The sequence below is a fragment of the Bombina bombina genome, chromosome 10 (assembly GCF_027579735.1).
Source record: "Bombina bombina isolate aBomBom1 chromosome 10, aBomBom1.pri, whole genome shotgun sequence".
NCBI classification, from domain to species: Eukaryota; Metazoa; Chordata; class Amphibia; order Anura; family Bombinatoridae; genus Bombina; species Bombina bombina.
The window spans coordinates 204,850,030-204,872,358 of record NC_069508.1 but is presented as its reverse complement, the minus strand read 5'-3'; the positions used below and the strand labels follow the sequence as shown (position 1 = coordinate 204,872,358).

At 39.4% G+C, this 22,329-nt stretch overlaps 1 protein-coding gene across 1 annotated transcript in view; it reads right to left on the bottom strand.

Annotated features, from left to right (window-relative positions):
• Positions 1-22,329, bottom strand: part of PATJ (PATJ crumbs cell polarity complex component) — a gene marked incomplete in the record, with an annotated part of 974,742 nt that overhangs the window by 553,659 nt on the left and 398,754 nt on the right. The window contains 1 exon segment of the mRNA XM_053693647.1: positions 8,314-8,421. Within this exon segment, the coding sequence (XP_053549622.1) occupies positions 8,314-8,421 (108 nt within the window).

Here is a 22,329-nt window from a genome sequence, read left to right as displayed (position 1 = left end):
TGGTGCGCAAGGCAGGTCCGCCCCTGCTATGAGAAAAAACATAATTTATGTAAGAACTTACCTGATAAATTCATTTCTTTCATATTAGCAAGAGTCCATGAGCTAGTGACGTATGGGATATACATTCCTACCAGGAGGGGCAAAGTTTCCCAAACCTCAAAATGCCTACAAATACACCCCTCACCACACCCACAAATCAGTTTAACGAATAGCCAAGAAGTGGGGTGATAAGAAAAAAGTGCGAAAGCATATAAAATAAGGAATTGGAATAATTGTGCTTTATACAAAAAAATCATAACCACCACAAAAAAGGGCGGGCCTCATGGACTCTTGCTAATATGAAAGAAATGAATTTATCAGGTAAGTTCTTACATAAATTATGTTTTCTTTCATGTAATTAGCAAGAGTCCATGAGCTAGTGACGTATGGGATAATGACTACCCAAGATGTGGATCTTTCCACGCAAGAGTCACTAGATAGGGAGGGATAAAATAAAGACAGCCAATTCCTGCTGAAAATAATCCACACCCAAAATAAAGTTTAATGAAAAACATAAACAGAAGATTCAAACTGAAACCGCTGCCTGAAGTACTTTTCTACCAAAAACTGCTTCAGAAGAAGAAAATACATCAAAATGGTAGAATTTAGTAAAAGTATGCAAAGAGGACCAAGTTGCTGCTTTGCAAATCTGATCAACCGAAGCTTCATTCCTAAACGCCCAGGAAGTAGAAACTGACCTAGTAGAATGAGCTGTAATCCTTTGAGGCGGAGTTTTACCCGACTCGACATAGGCATGATGAATTAAAGATTTCAACCAAGATGCCAAAGAAATGGCAGAAGCTTTCTGGCCTTTTCTAGAACCGGAAAAGATAACAAATAGACTAGAAGTCTTTCGGAAAGACTTAGTAGCTTCAACATAATATTTCAAAGCTCTAACAACATCCAAAGAATGCAACGATTTCTCCTTAGAATTCTTAGGATTAGGACATAATGAAGGAACCACAATTTCTCTACTAATGTTGTTGGAATTCACAACCTTAGGTAAAAATTCAAAAGAAGTTCGCAACACCGCCTTATCCTGGTAAAAAATCAGAAAAGGAGATTCACAAGAAAGAGCAGATAATTCAGAGACTCTTCTGGCAGAAGAGATGGCCAAAAGGAACAAAACTTTCCAAGAAAGTAATTTAATGTCCAATGAATGCATGGGTTCAAAAGGAGGAGCTTGAAGAGCCCCCAGAACCAAATTCAAACTCCAAGGAGGAGAAATTGACTTAATGACAGGTTTTATACGAACCAAAGCTTGTACAAAACAATGAATATCAGGAAGATTAGCAATCTTTCTGTGAAAAAGAACAGAAAGAGCAGAGATTTGTCCTTTCAAAGAACTTGCGGATAAACCTTTATCTAAACCATCCTGAAGAAACTGTAAAATTCTCGGAATTCTAAAAGAATGCCAAGAAAAATGATGAGAAAGACACCAAGAAATATAAGTCTTCCAGACTCTATAATATATCTCTCTAGATACAGATTTACGAGCCTGTAACATAGTATTAATCACAGAGTCAGAGAAACCTCTTTGACCAAGAATCAAGCGTTCAATCTCCATACCTTTAAATTTAAGGATTTGAGATCCTGATGGAAAAAAGGACCTTGCGACAGAAGGTCTGGTCTTAGCGGAAGAGTCCACGGATGGCAAGAGGCCATCCGGACAAGATCCGCATACCAAAACCTGTGAGGCCATGCCGGAGCTACCAGCAGAACAAACGAGCATTCCTTCAGAATCTTGGAGATTACTCTTGGAAGAAGAACTAGAGGCGGAAAGATATAGGCAGGATGATACTTCCAAGGAAGTGATAATGCATCCACTGCTTCCGCCTGAGGATCCCGGGATCTGGACAGATACCTGGGAAGTTTCTTGTTTAGATGAGACGCCATCAGATCTATTTCTGGAAGCTCCCACATTTGAACAATCTGAAGAAATACCTCTGGGTGAAGAGACCATTCGCCCGGATGCAACGTTTGGCGACTGAGATAATCCGCTTCCCAATTGTCTATACCTGGGATATGAACCGCAGAGATTAGACAGGAGCTGGATTCCGCCCAAACCAGAATTCGAGATACTTCTTTCATAGCCAGAGGACTGTGAGTCCCTCCTTGATGATTGATGTATGCCACAGTTGTGACATTGTCTGTCTGAAAACAAATGAACGATTCTCTCTTCAGAAGAGGCCAAGACTGAAGAGCTCTGAAAATTGCTCGGAGTTCCAAAATATTGATCGGTAATCTCACCTCCTGAGATTCCCAAACTCCTTGTGCCGTCAGAGATCCCCACACAGCTCCCCAACCTGTAAGACTTGCATCTATTGAAATTACAGTCCAGGTCGGAAGAACAAAAGAAGCCCCCTGAATTAAACAATGGTGATCTGTCCACCACGTTAGAGAGTGTCGTACAATCGGTTTTAAAGATATTAATTGAGATATCTTTGTGTAATCCCTGCACCATTGATTCAGCATACAGAGCTAAAGAGGTCGCATGTGAAAACGAGCAAAGGGGATCGCGTCCGATGCAGCAGTCATAAGACCTAGAATTTCCATGCATAAGGCTACCGAAGGGAATGATTGTGACTGAAGGTTTCGACAAGCTGAAATCAATTTTAGACGTCTCTTGTCTGTCAAAGACAGAGTCATGGACACTGAATCTATCTGGAAACCCAGAAAGGTTACCCTTGTCTGAGGAATCAATTAACTTTTTAGTGAATTGATCCTCCAACCATGATCTTGAAGAAACAACACAAGTCGATTCGTATGAGATTCTGCTAAATGTAAAGACTGAGCAAGTACCAAGATATCGTCCAAATAAGGAAATACCACAATACCCTGTTCTCTGATTACAGACAGAAGGGCACCGAGAACCTTCGTAAAAAATTCTTGGAGCTGTAGCTAGGCCAAACGGCAGAGCCACAAACTGGTAATGCTTGTCCAGAAAAGAGAATCTCAGGAACTGATAATGATCTGGATGAATCGGAATATGCAGATATGCATCCTGTAAATCTATTGTGGACATATAATGCCCTTGTTGAACAAAAGGCAAGATAGTCCTTACAGTTACCATTTTGAACGTTGGTATCCTTACATAACGATTCAATATTTTTAGATCCAGAACTGGTCTGAAGGAATTCTCCTTCTTTGGTACAATGAAGAGATTCGAATAAAACCCCAGCCCCTGTTCCAGAACTGGAACTGGCATAATTAACCCAGCCAACTCTAGATCTGAAACACATTTCAGAAATGCTTGAGCTTTCACTGGATTTACTGGGACACGGGAAAGAAAAAATCTCTTTGCAGGAGGTCTTATCTTGAAACCAATTCTGTACCCTTCTGAAACAATGTTCTGAATCCAAAGATTGTGAACAGAATTGATCCAAATTTCTTTGAAAAAACGTAACCTGCCCCCTAACAGCTGAGCTGGAATGAGGGCCGCACCTTCATGTGGACTTAGAAGCTGGCTTTGCTTTTCTAGAAGGCTTGGATTTATTCCAGACTGGAGATGGTTTCCAAACTGAAACTGCTCCTGAGGATGAAGGATCAGGCTTTTGTTCTTTGTTGAAACGAAAGGAACGAAAACAATTATTAGCCCTGTTTTTACCCTTAGATTTTTTATCCTGTGGTAAAAAAGTTCCTTTCCCACCAGTAACAGTTGAGATAATAGAATCCAACTGAGAACCAAATAATTTGTTACCCTGGAAAGAAATGGAAAGTAGAGTCGATTTAGAAGACATATCAGCATTCCAAGTTTTAAGCCATAAAGCTCTTCTAGCTAAAATAGCTAGAGACATAAACCTGACATCAACTCTGATAATATCAAAAATGGCATCACAGATAAAATTATTAGCATGTTGAAGAAGAAGAATAATATTATGAGAATCATGATCTGTTACTTGTTGCGCTAAAGTTTCCAACCAAAAAGTTGAAGCTGCAGCAACATCAGCCAATGATATAGCAGGTCTAAGAAGATTACCTGAACACAGATAAGCTTTTCTTAGAAAGGATTCCATTTTCCTATCTAAAGGATCCTTAAAGGAAGTACCATCTGACGTAGGAATAGTAGTACGTTTAGCAAGGGTAGAAATAGCCCCATCAACTTTAGGGATTTTGTCCCAAAATTCTAATCTGTCAGACGGCACAGGATATAATTGCTTAAAACGTTTAGAAGGAGTAAATGAATTACCCAAATTATTCCATTCTCTGGAAATTACTTCAGAAATAGCACCAGGAACAGGAAAAACTTCTGGAATAACCACAGGAGATTTAAAGACCTTATCTAAACATTTAGATTTAGTATCAAGAGGACCAGAATCCTCAATTTCTAAAGCAATTAGTACTTCTTTAAGTAAAGAACGAATAAATTCCATTTTAAATAAATATGAAGATTTATCAGCATCAACCTCTGAGACAGAATCCTCTGAACCAGAAGAGTCATTAGAATCAGAATGATGATGTTCATTTAAAAATTCATCTGTATAAAGAGAAGTTTTAAAAGATTTTTTATGTTTACTAGAAGGAGGAATAACAGACATAGCCTTCTTGATGGATTCAGAAACAAAATCTCTTATGTTATCAGGAACATTCTGAACATTAGATGTTGATGGAACTGCAACAGGTAATGGTACATTACTAAAGGAAATATTATCTGCATTAACAAGTTTTCATGACAATTAATACAAACAACAGCTGGAGGAACAGCTACCAAAAGTTTACAGCAGATACACTTAGCTTTGGTAGTTCCAGCACCAGACAGCGATTTTCCTGAAGTATCTTCTGACTCAGATGCAACGTGAGACATCTTGCAATATGTAAGAGAAAAAAAAAAAAAACAACATATAAAGCAAAATTGATCAAATTCCTTAAATGACAGTTTCAGGAATGGGAAAAAATGCCAAGGAACAAGCTTCTAGCAACCAGAAGCAAAGAAAAATGAGACTTAAATAATGTGGAGACAAAAGCGACGCCCATATTTTTTTTAGCGCCAAATAAGACGCCCACATTATTTGGCGCCTAAATGCTTTTGGCGCCAAAAATGACGCCACGTCCGGAACGCCGATACTTTTGGCGCAAAAGAACGTCAAAAATGACGCAACTTCCGGCGACACATATGACGCCGGAAACAGAAAAGATTTTTTGCGCCAAAAAAGTCCGCGCCAAAAATGACGCAATAAAATGAAGCATTTTCAGCCCCCGCGAGCCTAACAGCCCACAGGGAAAAAAGTCAAATTTTTAAGGTAAGAAAAATAATTGATTCAAGTGCATTATCCCAAATATGAAACCGACTGTCTGAAAATAAGGAATGTTGAACATCCTGAGTCAAGGCAAATAAATGTTTGAATACATATATTTAGAAATTTATTAAAAAAGTGCCCAACCATAGCATAGAGTGTCACAGAAAATAAGACTTACTTACCCCAGGACACTCATCTACATGTTTGTAGAAAGCCAAACCAGTACTGAAACGAAAATCAGCAGAGGTAATGGTATATATATATATATAAGAGTATATCGTCGATCTGAAAAGGGAGGTAAGAGATGAATCTCTACGACCGATAACAGAGAACCTATGAAATAGACCCCGTAGAAGGAGATCACTGCATTCAAAATAGGCAATACTCTCCTCACATCCCTCTGACATTCACTGCACGCTGAGAGGAAAACCGGGCTCCAACCTGCTGCGGAGCGCATATCAACGTAGAATCTAGCACAAACTTACTTCACCACCTCCATAGGAGGCAAAGTTTGTAAAACTGATTTGTGGGTGTGGTGAGGGGTGTATTTGTAGGCATTTTGAGGTTTGGGAAACTTTGCCCCTCCTGGTAGGAATGTATATCCCATACGTCACTAGCTCATGGACTCTTGCTAATTACATGAAAGAAAAGTGTGCCAAGCTACAAGCTGCGCAGAGTTTAAAGTGAAAGTAAAAACCTGTGCGTTTCAGCCACATAACGAACAGTCTATGAGCCCAATAAATCTCACACATAAAGCAGCATAAAATCAAAGCATCACATTTGATTAAACCCCTGAGGAGATATTAACCCATAATTCTATAAAGATAAAAGGTGCCACACTGTGACCCTGTCTTCTAGCGTATTCAACATATGTAAAAAGATTGAAACGATCTTACCAGAATCCATGCTGTGGAACAGAAACACAGCCTCTCAAGTCTTGTAGCATCGCTCCTGACATGGACTTGAGTGAGAAAACAAGCAGGCAGTGAAACTCGTCAACACTGATTGCTTAGGAGCTGTTAGCAGGCAGTCTGGATGGGTTCGCAGAAAGACTCTCCCTGCATCTCCAGACTCTAACTTTTGTCAATGCTCTGACTGAAAGGCTGACAAAACTATTTAAAACTCCAGTCCCATATCGAAGAGCAGATACCCTTCCTAAGGAATTACTCTGAATCTTCTGACACTTCTCTGCCATCCTCCGGTGATGAAAGGCAATTTTCCTGGGGGATGGGAGAAGTGGGAGAGGTATTTAAGCCTTTGGCTGGGGTGTCTTTGCCTCCTCCTGGTGGCCAGGTTCAGTAATTCCCAACAGTAAGGAATGATGCCGTGGACTCTCCTTATATTAAGAAGGAAATGTTGCACAAAAGAGCTGGAACTAAGATAGCTAGAATAAATCTGCAGGGAAAGAGTAGGTATATAACATATTAAAGGCATATGCTGTAGTATAACACACAAACTTCATATCATAAATATGCTAAACTAAGGATACAGAGCAGAAATCTGACCAATAGACTTCAAAATATGCACAACACAACAAAAAACAGCAAGGATCACAGAGCCAGGAATGTAAATAGGAAATAAATTACTTGCATGATACGGATATCAGAAGTAATCTTCCTTCAACACCTGTGGAAACAAAACCATCTTAAGCCTACGACAGAGAGACCAGCCAAACAATTCTACTTTAAAGCGAAAACTAAGTGAAGTATTAAGAAGGCTACATCATGGGCAGCTCTGTCCTTAACTGGATGGATAAGATTGATATTTAGGGTAACGTGTCCTCCCAGGATCATATGCAGTGCTCATATTTGTCATTAGATGAGCAGTAGCTTGTTGCCACTCCTCTTGTGTGATTGGTTGTACAAAAGCAGCAAGGACTTGCCAATCACCACGGCTGGATCAGTCTGAGGTGGTTAGGACGTGAGCCTAAAGCAGACAGAACCATTTGCAGTTTCATAAGTTTTCCCCATAAGAAAAGGTTTCTAGAAGACTTCTGTGAGTTTCTACTAACTACATAACATGAGTATGGGAGAACATAACTAGTGCTTGCTGTGTAATATAATACATGTAACTTGCATCAAACCAGTTTTATTATGGAAATCTATATAAGATAAGAAGACAACGATACTGTAATCTGTCAGTCATAGGAAAAGTCAATGTGAATGTAATCCTGGAACTGAAGTGAATGCATTTTATAAGACAAATCTAATACTGCTGCTAATTGTAACTTACAGGAAGTTTACTAACATTTTGTTATTTTGTGCTGCATTTAAACTGTCGTGATTTAAACAACTTTCCAATTGTCTTTTATTATAAAATTTGCTTTCTTCTCTTGGTATCTTTTGTTGAGCAAATACCTAGTTAAACCAACCTGCTCTCACCCATCAGCTGATATTTCACCTGTGCGGTGTTCAGCTACAAAGAAATCCTGGCCTGTTGGGGTACTTAAGGACCGCGGTTAAGAAACATCGATCTACACTACAGCTAAAATTAAAAGGGACACAAAACCCTTTTTTTTTCTTCTTTCATGATTCAGATAGAGCAGCAATTTTAATCAACTTTCTAATTTATTCATATTATCAATTTTTCTTTGTTCTCTGTGTATCTTTATTTGATAAAACAGCAATGTAGGCATAGGAGTCGGCCCATTTTTTTTAGTTCAGCACCTGGGTAGCACTTGCTGGTTGGTGGCTACATTTAGACACCAATCAGCAAGCGCTACCCAGGTGCTCAACCAAAAATGGGCCGGCACCAATGCTTACATTCCTGCTTTTTAAATAAAGATAGCAAGAGAACGAAGAAGAAGAATTTATAATAGGAATAAATTAGAAAGTTGCTTAAAATTGCATGCTATGTGCTATCCGATTCATGAAAGAAAATGTTTGGGTTTTATGTGCCTTTAATGTCCTTTTAATATAAAAACTGCATTCATAAGAAAGTATTGTTTAGGCAAATATACAGTGAGCTATGTTTAGCTGACATTTAACGTTTTAGTGACTACGTAGTTAATTCTCTGCATAAGCAGAAAGATTATTACATGGAAAACCTCTTCCGTCATAGGAGAACTCACAACTGCAGAGGCCGTATATTCCTTTGATCCTTGTACATTTTGTGTGTATATTTCTATATCTTCTTTTATGTCCCCCTGAAACACACAAACCAGTGTTACATATTGCAAAAAGGTCATTTTCCCTTAATAGGTGTACAAATAATTCATTATTTACCAAACGTGTTATAAAATCATCACTATTTTCATTAAATGCACATTGCATTCTTTTGTAAGTGGAGATAAAAGTGTCACATTGTTTACTTAGTCATTTTCTTAAGGGGTTTGTCCCCACATTGGGAAAAAATCTAACCAACTGTATTGTTCACCAGAACAAGGGGTCATGACCTCACGCTGATGTATAGCAGGTTCAGGAGTCATTTGGGGAATGGTGACTGATTCATGGAATAAACTTTAGAGGCAGCAAAGACTAACACTGGGAGACTTCACAATAGCCTGGGATAATCATAAGGCTCTCCAGAAACGGCTTATGCAAATACTTTATGGTAAGACTTGTACCATGGATATATAAGAAAAAACATTTATTAAAGGGACATGAAACCCAAACTTTTTCCTTCATGACTGAGATAGAATTAAACCTGAAAGCTATTCACAAGCTCTGTTATCTATTTTGGTTAGTTCTCTTAGTATCTTTTTGTTGAAAACCATACCTAGGTAGGCTCAGGAACAGTGAGCTAGCTGCTGATTGGTGGCTGCACATATATTCCATTGGCTTACCAATGTGTTCAGCTAGCTCCCAATAGTGCATTGTTGCTTCTTCAAAAAAGCACACCACTTGAATAAACAACACTGATAATATAAGTACATTGGAAAGTTGTTTAAAAATGTTTGCTCTGAATAACTGAATCATGAAAGAAAAATGTTTCATGTCCCCTTAACCCCTTGAGTGCTAACAACGGCTCTGAGTTTTGCTAGCTCTGGTGCCACCCGCTCCTACCCCGGCAATTGGGCCTGCATAGTGACAGGCATCGCCGGGACGTCACGTTATGTTCGGCGACATCACGCGCAATGACGTGATGATGTCACTGCGCAACTTTATTAAAAATTTACAATACAAAGTATAGGGAAAGGGGGCATGCTGCTTAGAAGCCTGTATCTCAGGCATCTAAGCAGCTACAGACCCCAAGACCCACCGTTGGAAAGATAATCGCCTAACCTTTCCAACGGTATAAGTCTTCTGGATCTGCAAAAAAAAAAATTACAAAAGGAAAAAAAAAATTCAAAAAATAAAAGGAAAAAAAAAAAACTTAAGTCACCTTACACCCAGGTGGGAAAGTGCTTAGCACTCAAAGCAGAAATTGAAACCAAGGAAATTTGTTCTGAAAGCCATATACACATCATTTAATTTTAATTGAATGATAACATCCACTTTGTCTAAATCCTTGGTGTGAAGTTTTATTGACTTTTCTATGCAACTTTTTTTCTCCAGCATCCGGAGAGCTGCAACTGCAATGGCCCCATATGCTAAAAGGCGTGCAGAAGTCAGACAGGGTTCTCAACGAGCGTTTTATGGCATACGGCAGCGGACCCTGTTTTTCCATTGCCTATATGTTAAATACACACTCAGACTAGTGTGTAATGCTGCCCCATTCTCTTGCGCAACCAATCGCAAGTGAGAAGGGCCTGTCAATCAACCAGAGTGAAAGTGTTTGGGGTGATTTTTCTCCATCAAAACAGAAGTGGTGGAGATTGTAAGAAGAGCGGCCATCAGGCATGTGCAAACCTGCCCCACAACAGCTTCAAAGCGGATTACTTTGCTTAGTACATGGAGCCCAATGATGAAAACGAATATTTTAAATGAATATAATATATAGGATGTCAGACACTGGACCTAAGCTTCTGTATTTACTTTGTAAAAGAAGGAAAATTAGTTTTTTCAATGTTTTGAATCCTGTATAAAAAGGATGTAAAGGGTGTGAAATTCTGTTAAACTAAAGTTATATTTGACTTCCTGAAAACAAAAAACTCAGGGTATGTTTATAGAAACATGATTTTCTAACAATTACAGCGTCTGCTGTCAGAGATAATGGAATTGCGTTGCCTGCACTGTCTTATCTACATCTTCAGTGGAAGATATTTACTGTGATGAAAACAGATATTGATTTCAATCACAATCACACTGGAAAGAAGAAAATTTAGACAAAAATGAAATAACTGTTTTTGTCTCCAGGGCTACAGACTAGGATTCTTGTTCACTTTAGTTCTCCCCAGGACTTGTTTAATGATTTTACTGACCAAGCCTCAAATATTTAAAGGGAAGTTAAACAGTCGGTTTCTTAATAAAAAAGCACTAAGCAGCTGCTTATACTTAACAGAAATCATTGCAATACATATTATTCATATATTTAAATGGATTTTACCTTTTATTTAAAGGGACACTCAGGTTAAAATTAAACTTTCATGATTCAGATAGGGCATGACAATTTAAACAACTTTCCAATTGACTTTTATCATTAAATTTGCTTTGTTCCCTTGGTGGTATTTTTCAAAAGCTAAACCTAGGTAAGCTCAAACTGATTTCTAAACCGTTGAAAACCGCCTCTTAGCTCAGAGCATTTTGAACGTTTTTCACAGTTAGATAGTACTAGTTCATGTGTGTCGTATAGATAACATCGTGCTCACTCCCGTGTAGTTATTTAGGAGTCTGCACTGATTGGTTAAACTGCATGTCTGTCAAAAGCACTGAGATAAGGGAGCAGTCTGCAGAGGCTTAAATACAAGGTAATCACAGAGGTAAAACATATATTACTATAAATGTGTTGGTTATGCAAAACTGGGGAATGAGTAATAAAGGGATTATCTATCTTTTAAAACAATAAAAAGTCTGGTGTAGACTGTCCCTTTAATTTTTACACTATAGTTTTGCTTCCTGACACAGCCCTACAAGGAGGAGGGGCCTTTGCAGAAAGCTTTATCTTAGCCTGATGTCATAAACCTTCTAGGCTAATGAATAGACTACATAACAGGGAGTCAAATTTGCTCATGCCCAGAATCCTCTGCTCTCATCACACTGGGGGGGGGGGGACTACACTAAGAATTTCTAAGTGCTAATTTTGCAAGAAAAACATAATTTATGCTTACCTGATAAATGTATTTATTCCCGCATATGGTGAGTCCACGGAATCATCAATTACTAGTGGGAATATCTCTCCTGACTAGCAGGAGGCGGCAAAGAGCACCACAGCAAAAACTGTTAAATACCACTCCCTTTCCCAAAATTCCCAGTCATCCGACAAAAAGGAAAGGAGAAAGGAAGTAATATAAGGTGCAGAGGTGCCTGATGTTTATAGAAAAATAAACTGTCTTAAATAAAGGGTGGGCCGTGGACTCACCATATCCGGAAATAAATACATGTATCAGGTAAGCATTAATTATGTTTTCTTTCCTAAGATATGGCGAGTCCACGGAATCATCAATTACTAGTGGGAATCAATACCCAAGCTAGAGGACACAGATAAGGGAGGGCAAGACAGAGACCTAAACAGAAGGCACCACCGCTTGCAGAACCTTTCTCCCAAAAGAAGCCTCAGCCGAAGCAAAAGTATAAAATTTGTAAAATATTGAAAAAGTGTGAAAGGAAGACCAAGTAGCAGCCCTGTTCCATAGAAGCTCCCTTATTAAAAGCCCAAGAAGAAGAAACAGCCCTGGTAGAAAGAGCCGTGATTCTCTCGGGAGGCTGCCGTACAGCAGTCTCATAAGCCACGCGAAAAATACTCCTCAACCAAAAAGAAAGAGAAGAAGTCGTAGCTCTCTGACCTTTCTCTTGCCAGAATAAACAACAAATAAGGAAGAAGACTGATGAAAATCCTTAGCGCTTCTAGCTGATTACCCAGTAAGGAAGGATTTATAATAATAATATCAAGCAACCAAATTGTATTTAAAATTCAAAAGATAATTTATTAAATATAAAATCTGAGTGGTGTCTAATGATGCTGTTTAACAGTTGAAAAGAAGAACAATTATTTAAAATAAAATATATAGCGGTAGTAATTAACAATTTCTAAAAATTTCTAAAATATTGCAATCTAGAAGGTATTTGGTTGGCCAACCATTGAATAAAATATTATTAAACATACCAATGTGTTAGTATATAAAAGCAAAATAAGATCTAACTGGTTCTTGGATACAACTTGTTACGTCTTATATTGGTCTTTAGCTCATTGGCTAATGTGGAGTAAAGAAGTTGTATGCAAAAATTGTATACAAAAGTAATCAAGTGTAAAATAGTTGTAAAATAGTTTAAAATGGTTACACTCGTATGGGAGACAAAGTACATTCAATCGTCGTAATAGTATGGGGAACAGTGTATACCCATAAATAAATGAACAACAAAGGCGATTATTTGTGATACAAAAACTAGTGTCGTTATAGAGGCGGCTTAAGATAAATAAATAAATGAACAACAAAGGCGATTATTTGTGATACAAAAACTAGTATCGTTATAGAGGCGGCTTAAGATAAATAAATAAATGAACAACAAAGGCGATTATTTGTGATACAAAAACTAGTGTCGTTATAGAGGCGGCTTAAGATAAATAAATGAACAACAAAGGCGATTATTTGTGATACAAAAACTAGTGTCGTTATAGAAGCGGCTTAAGATAAATAAATAAATAAATGAACAATTATTAAAGGTTGTTACAGAGGCGCCTTTGAAAGTTCAAATAATGGTTTCTATAATGGTTTCTATATAGTTTGGTCTTGATGGCAGTATCGTTCGTTATTTGCAATTTTTTGTTATTTTTTGTCTGACCTTAATGTGTTGATCAACCGGTAGACGTGCTGACAATCTTCTTTTGCGTGTGTGCAAAAAAAGGGAAATGAAGAAATTGAACCTTCTTTCTGCAGTATTGTCTCGCTGTAACTGTTGGTTCCGCTGGTTACCTTATAGCCAAGGTTTTCCTGATGGTTTCCTGTATGTGTTCTCCTTCGGCGGTCTCCTAGTATTTTCACTAGACAGGTAGGGTGTTCTTTCTTTCCAAAAGTATTTTCTTCAGCGTTTGTACCTGCCAAATCACGCGCCTTTTTCACAGGCTTCCCGTGATCGGCTTTGCCCGTTGTTTATGTGAGTGCCTGCTGACAGTTGTATCTCGGTCATGTTGATCCCAATGTGCACTTTTAGTGAGACTTCCGCTGTAATTTCCGAAGTGCTTTTGATGTTAGAGGAATATCTGGGAGCATACCGAGTATGCTGGTATCGGATCACATTCAGTAAGACACTTGCGGTGTATATCTTTGCAAGGGCTTTCTGGTGGTCTTATTCTTAAGTGTAGACTGTCCCTTTAATTAACAGATTCGAGCAATCAATCATAAAATTTACTCATACACACTATGCCGTTCAACAAATGTTTTTATTCTCGTTTTTTACAACGTATGCATTATGAACGTCTTAAGACATAAACTAATGAAATTGAATAGTAACCCTTATGGATGTCCCAAAAAATACCACTTTAATAACTATTACCATTGTCAACAAAATAGACACACTAAAGTAGTTTATTTTATACTATAAACACGATGTGTATAAGGTCTTTAGAAATTACACAGATAATCAAGTCCAAAACACCGCAAAAATGCAATGAATAAGCCGTGAAAAAAACAGTGACGTCAACCAATAGAATGGAAAGAAGCAGGAACCAATCAAATAGCCTGATAAGGTTTAAAAGGATTGCTCTTGAAAGGTGTAGGATATGCTTGATAAAGGCTGAAGCTCTTAGCCGAAACACGTTGCTTTTCTACACCTGTATACTTGGTATACACCAGGATTTTATGTCCATAGGAATTGGACCATCAGAAACCAACTCACCGCAATTTCTAAAAACTTAAGAATAAGACCACCAGAAAGCCCTTGCAAAGATATACACCGCAAATGTCTTACTGAATGTGATCCGATACCAGCATACTCGGTATGCTCACAGATATTCCTCTAACATCAAAAGCACTTCGGAAATTACAGCGGAAGTCTCACTAAAAGTGCACATTGGGATCAACACGACCGAGCTACAACTGTCAGCAGGCACTCACATAAACAACGGGCAAAGCCGATCACGGGAAGCCTGTGAAAAAGGCGCGTGATTTGGCAGGTACAAACGCAGAGGTAAATACTTTTGGAAAGAAAGAACACCCTACCTGTCTAGTGAAAATACTAGGAGACCGCCGAAGGAGAACACATACAGGAAACTGTCAGGAAAACCTTGGCTATAAGGTAACCAGCAGAACCAACAGTTACAGCGAGACAATACTGCAGAAAGAAGGTTCAATTTCGTCATTTCCCTTTTTTTGCACACACGCAAAAACAAAATTTATGCTTACCTGATAAATTCCTTTCTCCTGTAGAGTGGTCAGTCCACGGGTCATCATTACTTCTGGGATATTAACTCCTCCCCAACAGGAAGTGCAAGAGGATTCACCCAGCAGAGCTGCCATATAGCTCCTCCCCTCTACGTCACCTCCAGTCATTCGACCAAGGACCAACGAGAAAGGAGAAGCCAAAGGGTGTAGTGGTGACTGGAGTATAATTCAAAAATTTTTTACCTGCCATAAAAAACAGGGCGGGCCGTGGACTGACCACACTACAGGAGAAAGGAATTTATCAGGTAAGCATAAATTTTGTTTTCTCCTGTTAAGTGTGGTCAGTCCACGGGTCATCATTACTTCTGGGATACCAATACCAAATCTAAAGTACACGGATAACGGGAGGGACAGGCAGGCTCTTTATACGGAAGGAACCACTGCCTGAAGAACCTTTCTCCCAAAAACAGCCTCCGAAGAAGCAAAAGTGTCAAATTTGTAAAATTTGGAAAAAGTATGAAGAGAAGACCAAGTTGCAGCCTTGCAAATCTGTTCAACAGAAGCCTCATTCTTAAAGGCCCAAGTGGAAGCCACAGCTCTAGTAGAATGTGCTGTAATTCTTTCAGGAGGCTGCTGTCCAGCAGTCTCATAGGCTAACCGTATTATGCTACGAAGCCAAAAGGAAAGAGAGGTAGCCGAAGCTTTTTGACCTCTCCTCTGACCAGAATAAACGACAAACAGGGAAGACGTTTGTCGAAAATCCTTAGTTGCCTGTAGATAAAATTTCAGGGCACGGACTACATCTAGATTGTGTAGCAGACGTTCCTTCTTCGAAGAAGGATTAGGACACAAAGATGGAACCACAATCTCTTGATTGATATTCCTGTTAGTGACCACCTTAGGTAGGAACCCAGGTTTAGTACGCAGAACTACCTTATCTGAATGAAAAATCAGATAAGGAGAATCACAATGTAAGGCAGATAACTCAGAGACTCTTCGAGCCGAGGAAATCGCCATTAAAAACAGAACTTTCCAAGATAACAGCTTGATATCAATGGAATGAAGGGGTTCAAACGGAACACCCTGTAAAACATTAAGAACTAAGTTCAAACTCCATGGTGGAGCAACAGTTTTAAACACAGGCTTGATCCTAGATAAAGCCTGACAACAAGCTTGAATGTCCGGAACTTCTGACAGACGTTTGTGTAAAAGAATGGACAGAGCTGAAATCTGTCCCTTTAAGGAACTAGCGGATAAACCCTTTTCTAAACCTTCTTGTAGAAAGGACAATATCCTTGGAATCCTAACCTTACTCCATGAGTAACTCTTGGATTCGCACCAATATAAGTATTTGCGCCATATCTTATGGTAAATCTTTCTGGTAACAGGCTTCCTAGCCTGTATTAAGGTATCAATAACTGACTCAGAAAAACCACGTTTTGATAAAATCAAGCGTTCAATTTCCAAGCAGTCAGCTTCAGAGAAATTAGATTTTGATGTTTGAAGGGACCCTGGATCAGAAGGTCCTGTTTCAGAGGTAGAGACCAAGGTGGACAGGATGACATGTCCACTAGATCTGCATACCAAGTCCTGCGTGGCCATGCAGGCGCTATTAGAATCATTGATGCTCTCTCCTGTTTGATTCTGGCAATCAATCGAGGAAGCATCGGGAAGGGTGGAAACACATAAGCCATCCCGAAGGTCCAAGGTGCTGTCAAAGCATCTATCAGAACCGCTCCCGGATCCCTGGATCTGGACCCGTAACGAGGAAGCTTGGCGTTCTGTCGAGACGCCATGAGATCTATCTCTGGTTTGCCCCAACGTCGAAGTATTTGGGCAAAGACCTCCGGATGAAGTTCCCACTCCCCCGGATGAAAAGTCTGACGACTTAAGAAATCCGCCTCCCAGTTCTCCACTCCCGGGATGTGGATTGCTGACAGGTGGCAAGAGTGAGACTCTGCCCAGCGAATTATCTTTGATACTTCCATCATTGCTAGGGAGCTTCTTGTCCCTCCCTGATGGTTGATGTAAGCTACAGTCGTGATGTTGTCCGACTGAAACCTGATGAACCCCCGAGTTGTTAACTGGGGCCAAGCCAGAAGGGCATTGAGAACTGCTCTCAATTCCAGAATGTTTATTGGTAGGAGACTCTCCTCCTGATTCCATTGTCCCTGAGCCTTCAGAGAATTCCAGACAGCGCCCCAACCTAGTAGGCTGGCGTCTGTTGTTACAATTGTCCAGTCCGGCCTGCTGAATAGCATCCCCCTGGACAGATGTGGCCAAGAAAGCCACCATAGAAGAGAATTTCTGGTCTCTTGATCCAGATTCAGAGTAGGGGACAAGTCTGAGTAATCCCCATTCCACTGACTTAGCATGCACAATTGCAGCGGTCTGAGATGTAGGCGTGCAAAGGGTACTATGTCCATTGCCGCTACCATTAAGCCGATCACCTCCATGCATTGAGCTACTGACGGGTGTTGTATGGAATGAAGGACACGGCATGTATCTTGAAGCTTTGTTAACCTGTCTTCTGTCAGGTAAATCTTCATTTCTACAGAATCTATAAGAGTCCCCAAGAAGGGAACTCTTGTGAGTGGAAAGAGAGAACTCTTCTTTTCGTTCACCTTCCATCCATGCGACCTTAGAAATGCCAGTACTAACTCTGTATGAGACTTGGCAGTTTGAAAGCTTGAAGCTTGTATCAGAATGTCGTCTAGGTACGGAGCTACCGCAATTCCTCGCGGTCTTAGTACCGCCAGAAGAGCACCCAGAACCTTTGTGAAGATTCTCGGAGCCGTAGCCAATCCGAATGGAAGAGCTACAAACTGGTAATGCCTGTCTAGAAAGGCAAACCTTAGATACCGGTAATGATCTTTGTGAATCGGTATGTGAAGGTAAGCATCCTTTAAATCCACTGTGGTCATGTACTGACCCTTCTGGATCATGGGTAAAATTGTCCGAATAGTTTCCATTTTGAACGATGGAACTCTTAGGAATTTGTTTAGGATCTTTAAATCCAAGATTGGCCTGAAAGTTCCCTCTTTTTTGGGAACCACAAACAGATTTGAGTAAAACCCTTGTCCTTGTTCCGACCGCGGAACCGGATGGATCACTCCCATTAATAAAAGATCTTGTACGCAGCGTAGAAACGCCTCTTTCTTTATTTGGTTTGTTGACAACCTTGACAGATGAAATCTCCCTCTTGGGGGAGAGAATTTGAAGTCCAGAAGGTATCCCTGAGATATGATCTCTAACGCCCAGGGATCCTGGACATCTCTTGCCCAAGCCTGGGCGAAGAGAGAAAGTCTGCCCCCCACTAGATCCGTTCCCGGATCGGGGGCCCTCGATTCATGCTGTCTTAGGGGCAGCAGCAGGTTTCCTGGCCTGCTTGCCCTTGTTCCAGGACTGGTTAGGTCTCCAGCCTTGTCTGTAGCGAGCAACAGCTCCTTCCTGTTTTGGTGCAGAGGAAGTTGATGTTGCTCCTGCTTTGAAATTACGAAAGGAACGAAAATTAGACTGTCTAGCCTTAGGTTTGGCTCTGTCTTGAGGCAGGGCATGGCCTTTACCTCCTGTAATGTCAGCGATAATTTCTTTCAACCCGGGCCCGAATAAGGTCTGCCCTTTGAAAGGTATATTAAGCAATTTAGATTTAGAAGTAACGTCAGCTGACCAGGATTTTAGCCACAGTGCTCTGCGCGCCTGAATGGCGAATCCGGAATTCTTAGCCGTAAGTTTAGTTAAATGTACTACGGCATCTGAAATAAATGAGTTAGCTAACTTAAGGGCTTTAAGTTTGTGTGTAATCTCATCTAATGGAGCTGAATCAAGTGTCTCTTCCAGAGACTCAAACCAAAATGCTGCTGCAGCCGTGACAGGCGCAATGCATGCAAGAGGTTGCAATAAAAAACCTTGTTGAACAAACATTTTCTTAAGGTAACCCTCTAATTTTTTATCCATTGGATCTGAAAAGGCACAGCTATCCTCCACCGGGATAGTGGTATGCTTAGCTAAAGTAGAAACTGCTCCCTCCACCTTAGGGACCGTTTGCCATAAGTCCCGTGTGGTGGCGTCTATTGGAAACATCTTTCTAAATATCAGAGGGGGTGAGAACGGCACACCGGGTCTATCCCACTCCTTAGTAACAATTTCAGTAAGTCTCTTAGGTATAGGAAAAACGTCAGTACTCGCCGGTAACGCAAAATATTTATCCAACCTACACATTTTCTCTGGTATTGCAACTGTGTTACAATCATTCAGAGCCGCTAACACCTCCCCTAGTAATACACGGAGGTTTTCCAGCTTAAATTTAAAATTTGAAATATCTGAATCCAGTTTGTTTGGATCAGAACCGTCACCCGCAGAATGAAGCTCTCCGTCCTCATGTTCTGCAAATTGTGACGCAGTGTCTGACATGGCCCTAATATTATCAGCGCACTCTGTTCTCACCCCAGAGTGATCACGCTTACTTCTTAGTTTTGGTAATTTAGCCAAAACTTCAGTCATAACAGTAGCCATATCCTGTAATGTGATTTGTAATGGCCGCCCAGATGTAATCGGCGCTACAATATCACGCACCTCCCGAGCGGGAGATGCAGGTACTGACACGTGAGGCGAGTTAGTCGGCATAACTCTCCCCTCGTTGTTTGGTGAAATATGTTCAATTTGTACAGATTGACTTTTATTTAAAGTAGCATCAATGCAGTTAGTACATAAATTTCTATTGGGCTCCACTTTGGCTTTAGCACATATAGCACAGATATCTTCCTCTGAATCAGACATGTTTAACACACTAGCAAATAAACTAGCAACTTGGAAATACTTTTCAAGTAATTTACTATAATATGAAAACGTACTGTGCCTATAAGAAGCACAGAAAGTTATGACAGTTGAAAATTAATAAACTGAAAAGTTATAGCATCAAATCTTTGTAAAAAACACAGTTTTAGCAAAGGATTGCTCCCATTAGCAAGGGATAACTAACCCTGATAGCAGAAAAAAAATACAGAAATAAACGTTTTTTATCACAGTCAACTACAATCTCACAGCTCTGCTGTGAGTGATTACCTCCCTCAAAACAAGTTTTGAAGACCCCTGAGTTCTGTAGAGATGAACCGGATCATGCAGGGAAGACAATAAACTTCTGACTGAATTTTTTGATGCGTAGCAAAAGCGCCAAAAAAGGCCCCTCCCCCTCACACATAACAGTGAGAGAGATCAGTAAACTGTCATAAATTAAATAAAACGACTGCCAAGTGGAAAAAAATAGTGCCCAAAACATTTTTTCACCCAGTACCTCAGAAAATTAAACGATTTTACATGCCAGCAAAAAACGTTTAACATTAATAAATTAAGTGTTATTAAAAAGCCTGTTGCTAGTCCCTGCAAATTAGGCTAAAGTTTTATGCATACAGTATAATTCCAGTGAAGTGCCATTCCCCAGAATACTGAAGTGTAAAATATACATACATGACAGCCTGATACCAGTTGCTGCTACTGCATTTAAGGCTGAGTTTACATTATATCGGTATGGCAGAATTTTCTCATCAATTCCATTGTCAGAAAATAATAAGCTGCTACATACCTCTTTGCAGATTAATCTGCCTGCTGTCCCCTGATCTGAAGTTTACCTCTCCTCAGATGGCCGAGAAACAGCAATATGATCTTAACTACGCCGGCTAAAATCATAGAAAAAACTCAGGTAGATTCTTCTTCAAATTCTACCAGAGAAGGAATAACACACTCCGGTGCTATTATAAAATAACAAACTTTTGATTGAAGGTATGAAACTAAGTAAAATCACCACAGTCCTCTCACACATCCTATCTATTCGTTGGGTGCAAGAGAATGACTGGAGGTGACGTAGAGGGGAGGAGCTATATGGCAGCTCTGCTGGGTGAATCCTCTTGCACTTCCTGTTGGGGAGGAGTTAATATCCCAGAAGTAATGATGACCCGTGGACTGACCACACTTAACAGGAGAAAGAAGATTGTCAGCACGTCTACCGGTAGACCAACACATTAAGGTTAGACAAAAAATAACAAAAAATTGCAAATAATGAACGATACTGCCATCAAGACCAAACTATATAGAAAGCATTATAGAAACCATTATTTGAACTTTCAAAGGCGCCTCTGTAACAACCTTTAATAATTGTTCATTTATTTATTTATCTTAAGCCGCCTCTATAACGACACTAGTTTTTGTATCACAAATAATCGCCTTTGTTGTTCATTTATTTATGGGTATACACTGTTCCCCATACTATTACGACGATTGAATGTACTTTGTCTCCCATACGAGTGTAACCATTTTAAACTATTTTACAACTATTTTACACTTGATTACTTTTGTATACAATTTTTGAATACAACTTCTTTACTCCACATTAGCCAATGAGCTAAAGACCAATATAAGACGTAACAAGTTGTATCCAAGAACCAGTTAGATCTTATTTTGCTTTTATATACTAACACATTGGTATATTTAATAATATTTTATTCAATGGTTGGCCAACCAAATACCTTCTACTACCGCTATATATTTTATTTTAAATAATTGTTCTTCTTTTGAACTGTTAAACAGCATCATTATACACCACTCAGATTTTATATTTAATAAATTATCTTTTAAGTTTTAAATACAATTTGGTTGCTTGATATTATTATTATAAATCCTTCCTTACTGGGTAATCAGCTAGAAGCGCTTACGAGTCAAACCTTCCCAAAAATATTTCCACTTTTTGAAGTTTAGAGATTACTTCATTTAGACTCAAGAGCATATACCCTACACAGCGCAAAGTTTATAAACCAACCAGAACAAACTGAAAATCCTTAGTTGCCTGTAAATAAAACTTTAAAGCACGTACCACATCTAGGTTCATAAAAACATAATTTATGTAAGAACTTACCTGATAAATTCATTTCTTTCATATTAACAAGAGTCCATGAGCTAGTGACGTATGGGATATACATTCCTACCAGGAGGGGCAAAGTTTCCCAAACCTTAAAATGCCTATAAATACACCCCTCACCACACCCACAAATCAGTTTAACGAATAGCCAAGAAGTGGGGTGATAAGAAAAAAAGTGCGAAGCATATAAAATAAGGAATTGGAATAATTGTGCTTTATAAAAAAAAATCATAACCACCACAAAAAAGGGTGGGCCTCATGGACTCTTGTTAATATGAAAGAAATGAATTTATCAGGTAAGTTCTTACATAAATTATGTTTTCTTTCATGTAATTAACAAGAGTCCATGAGCTAGTGACGTATGGGATAATGACTACCCAAGATGTGGATCTTTCCACACAAGAGTCACTAGAGAGGGAGGGATAAAATAAAGACAGCCAATTCCTGCTGAAAATAATCCACACCCAAATAAAAGTTTAACAAAAAACATAAGCAGAAGATTCAAACTGAAACCGCTGCCTGAAGAACTTTTCTACCAAAAACTGCTTCAGAAGAAGAAAATACATCAAAATGGTAGAATTTAGTAAAAGTATGCAAAGAGGACCAGGTTGCTGCTTTGCAGATCTGGTCAACCGAAGCTTCATTCCTAAACGCCCAGGAAGTAGAAACTGACCTAGTAGAATGAGCTGTAATTCTTTGAGGCGGAATTTTACCCGACTCAACATAGGCAAGATGAATTAAAGATTTCAACCAAGATGCCAAAGAAATGGCAGAAGCTTTCTGGC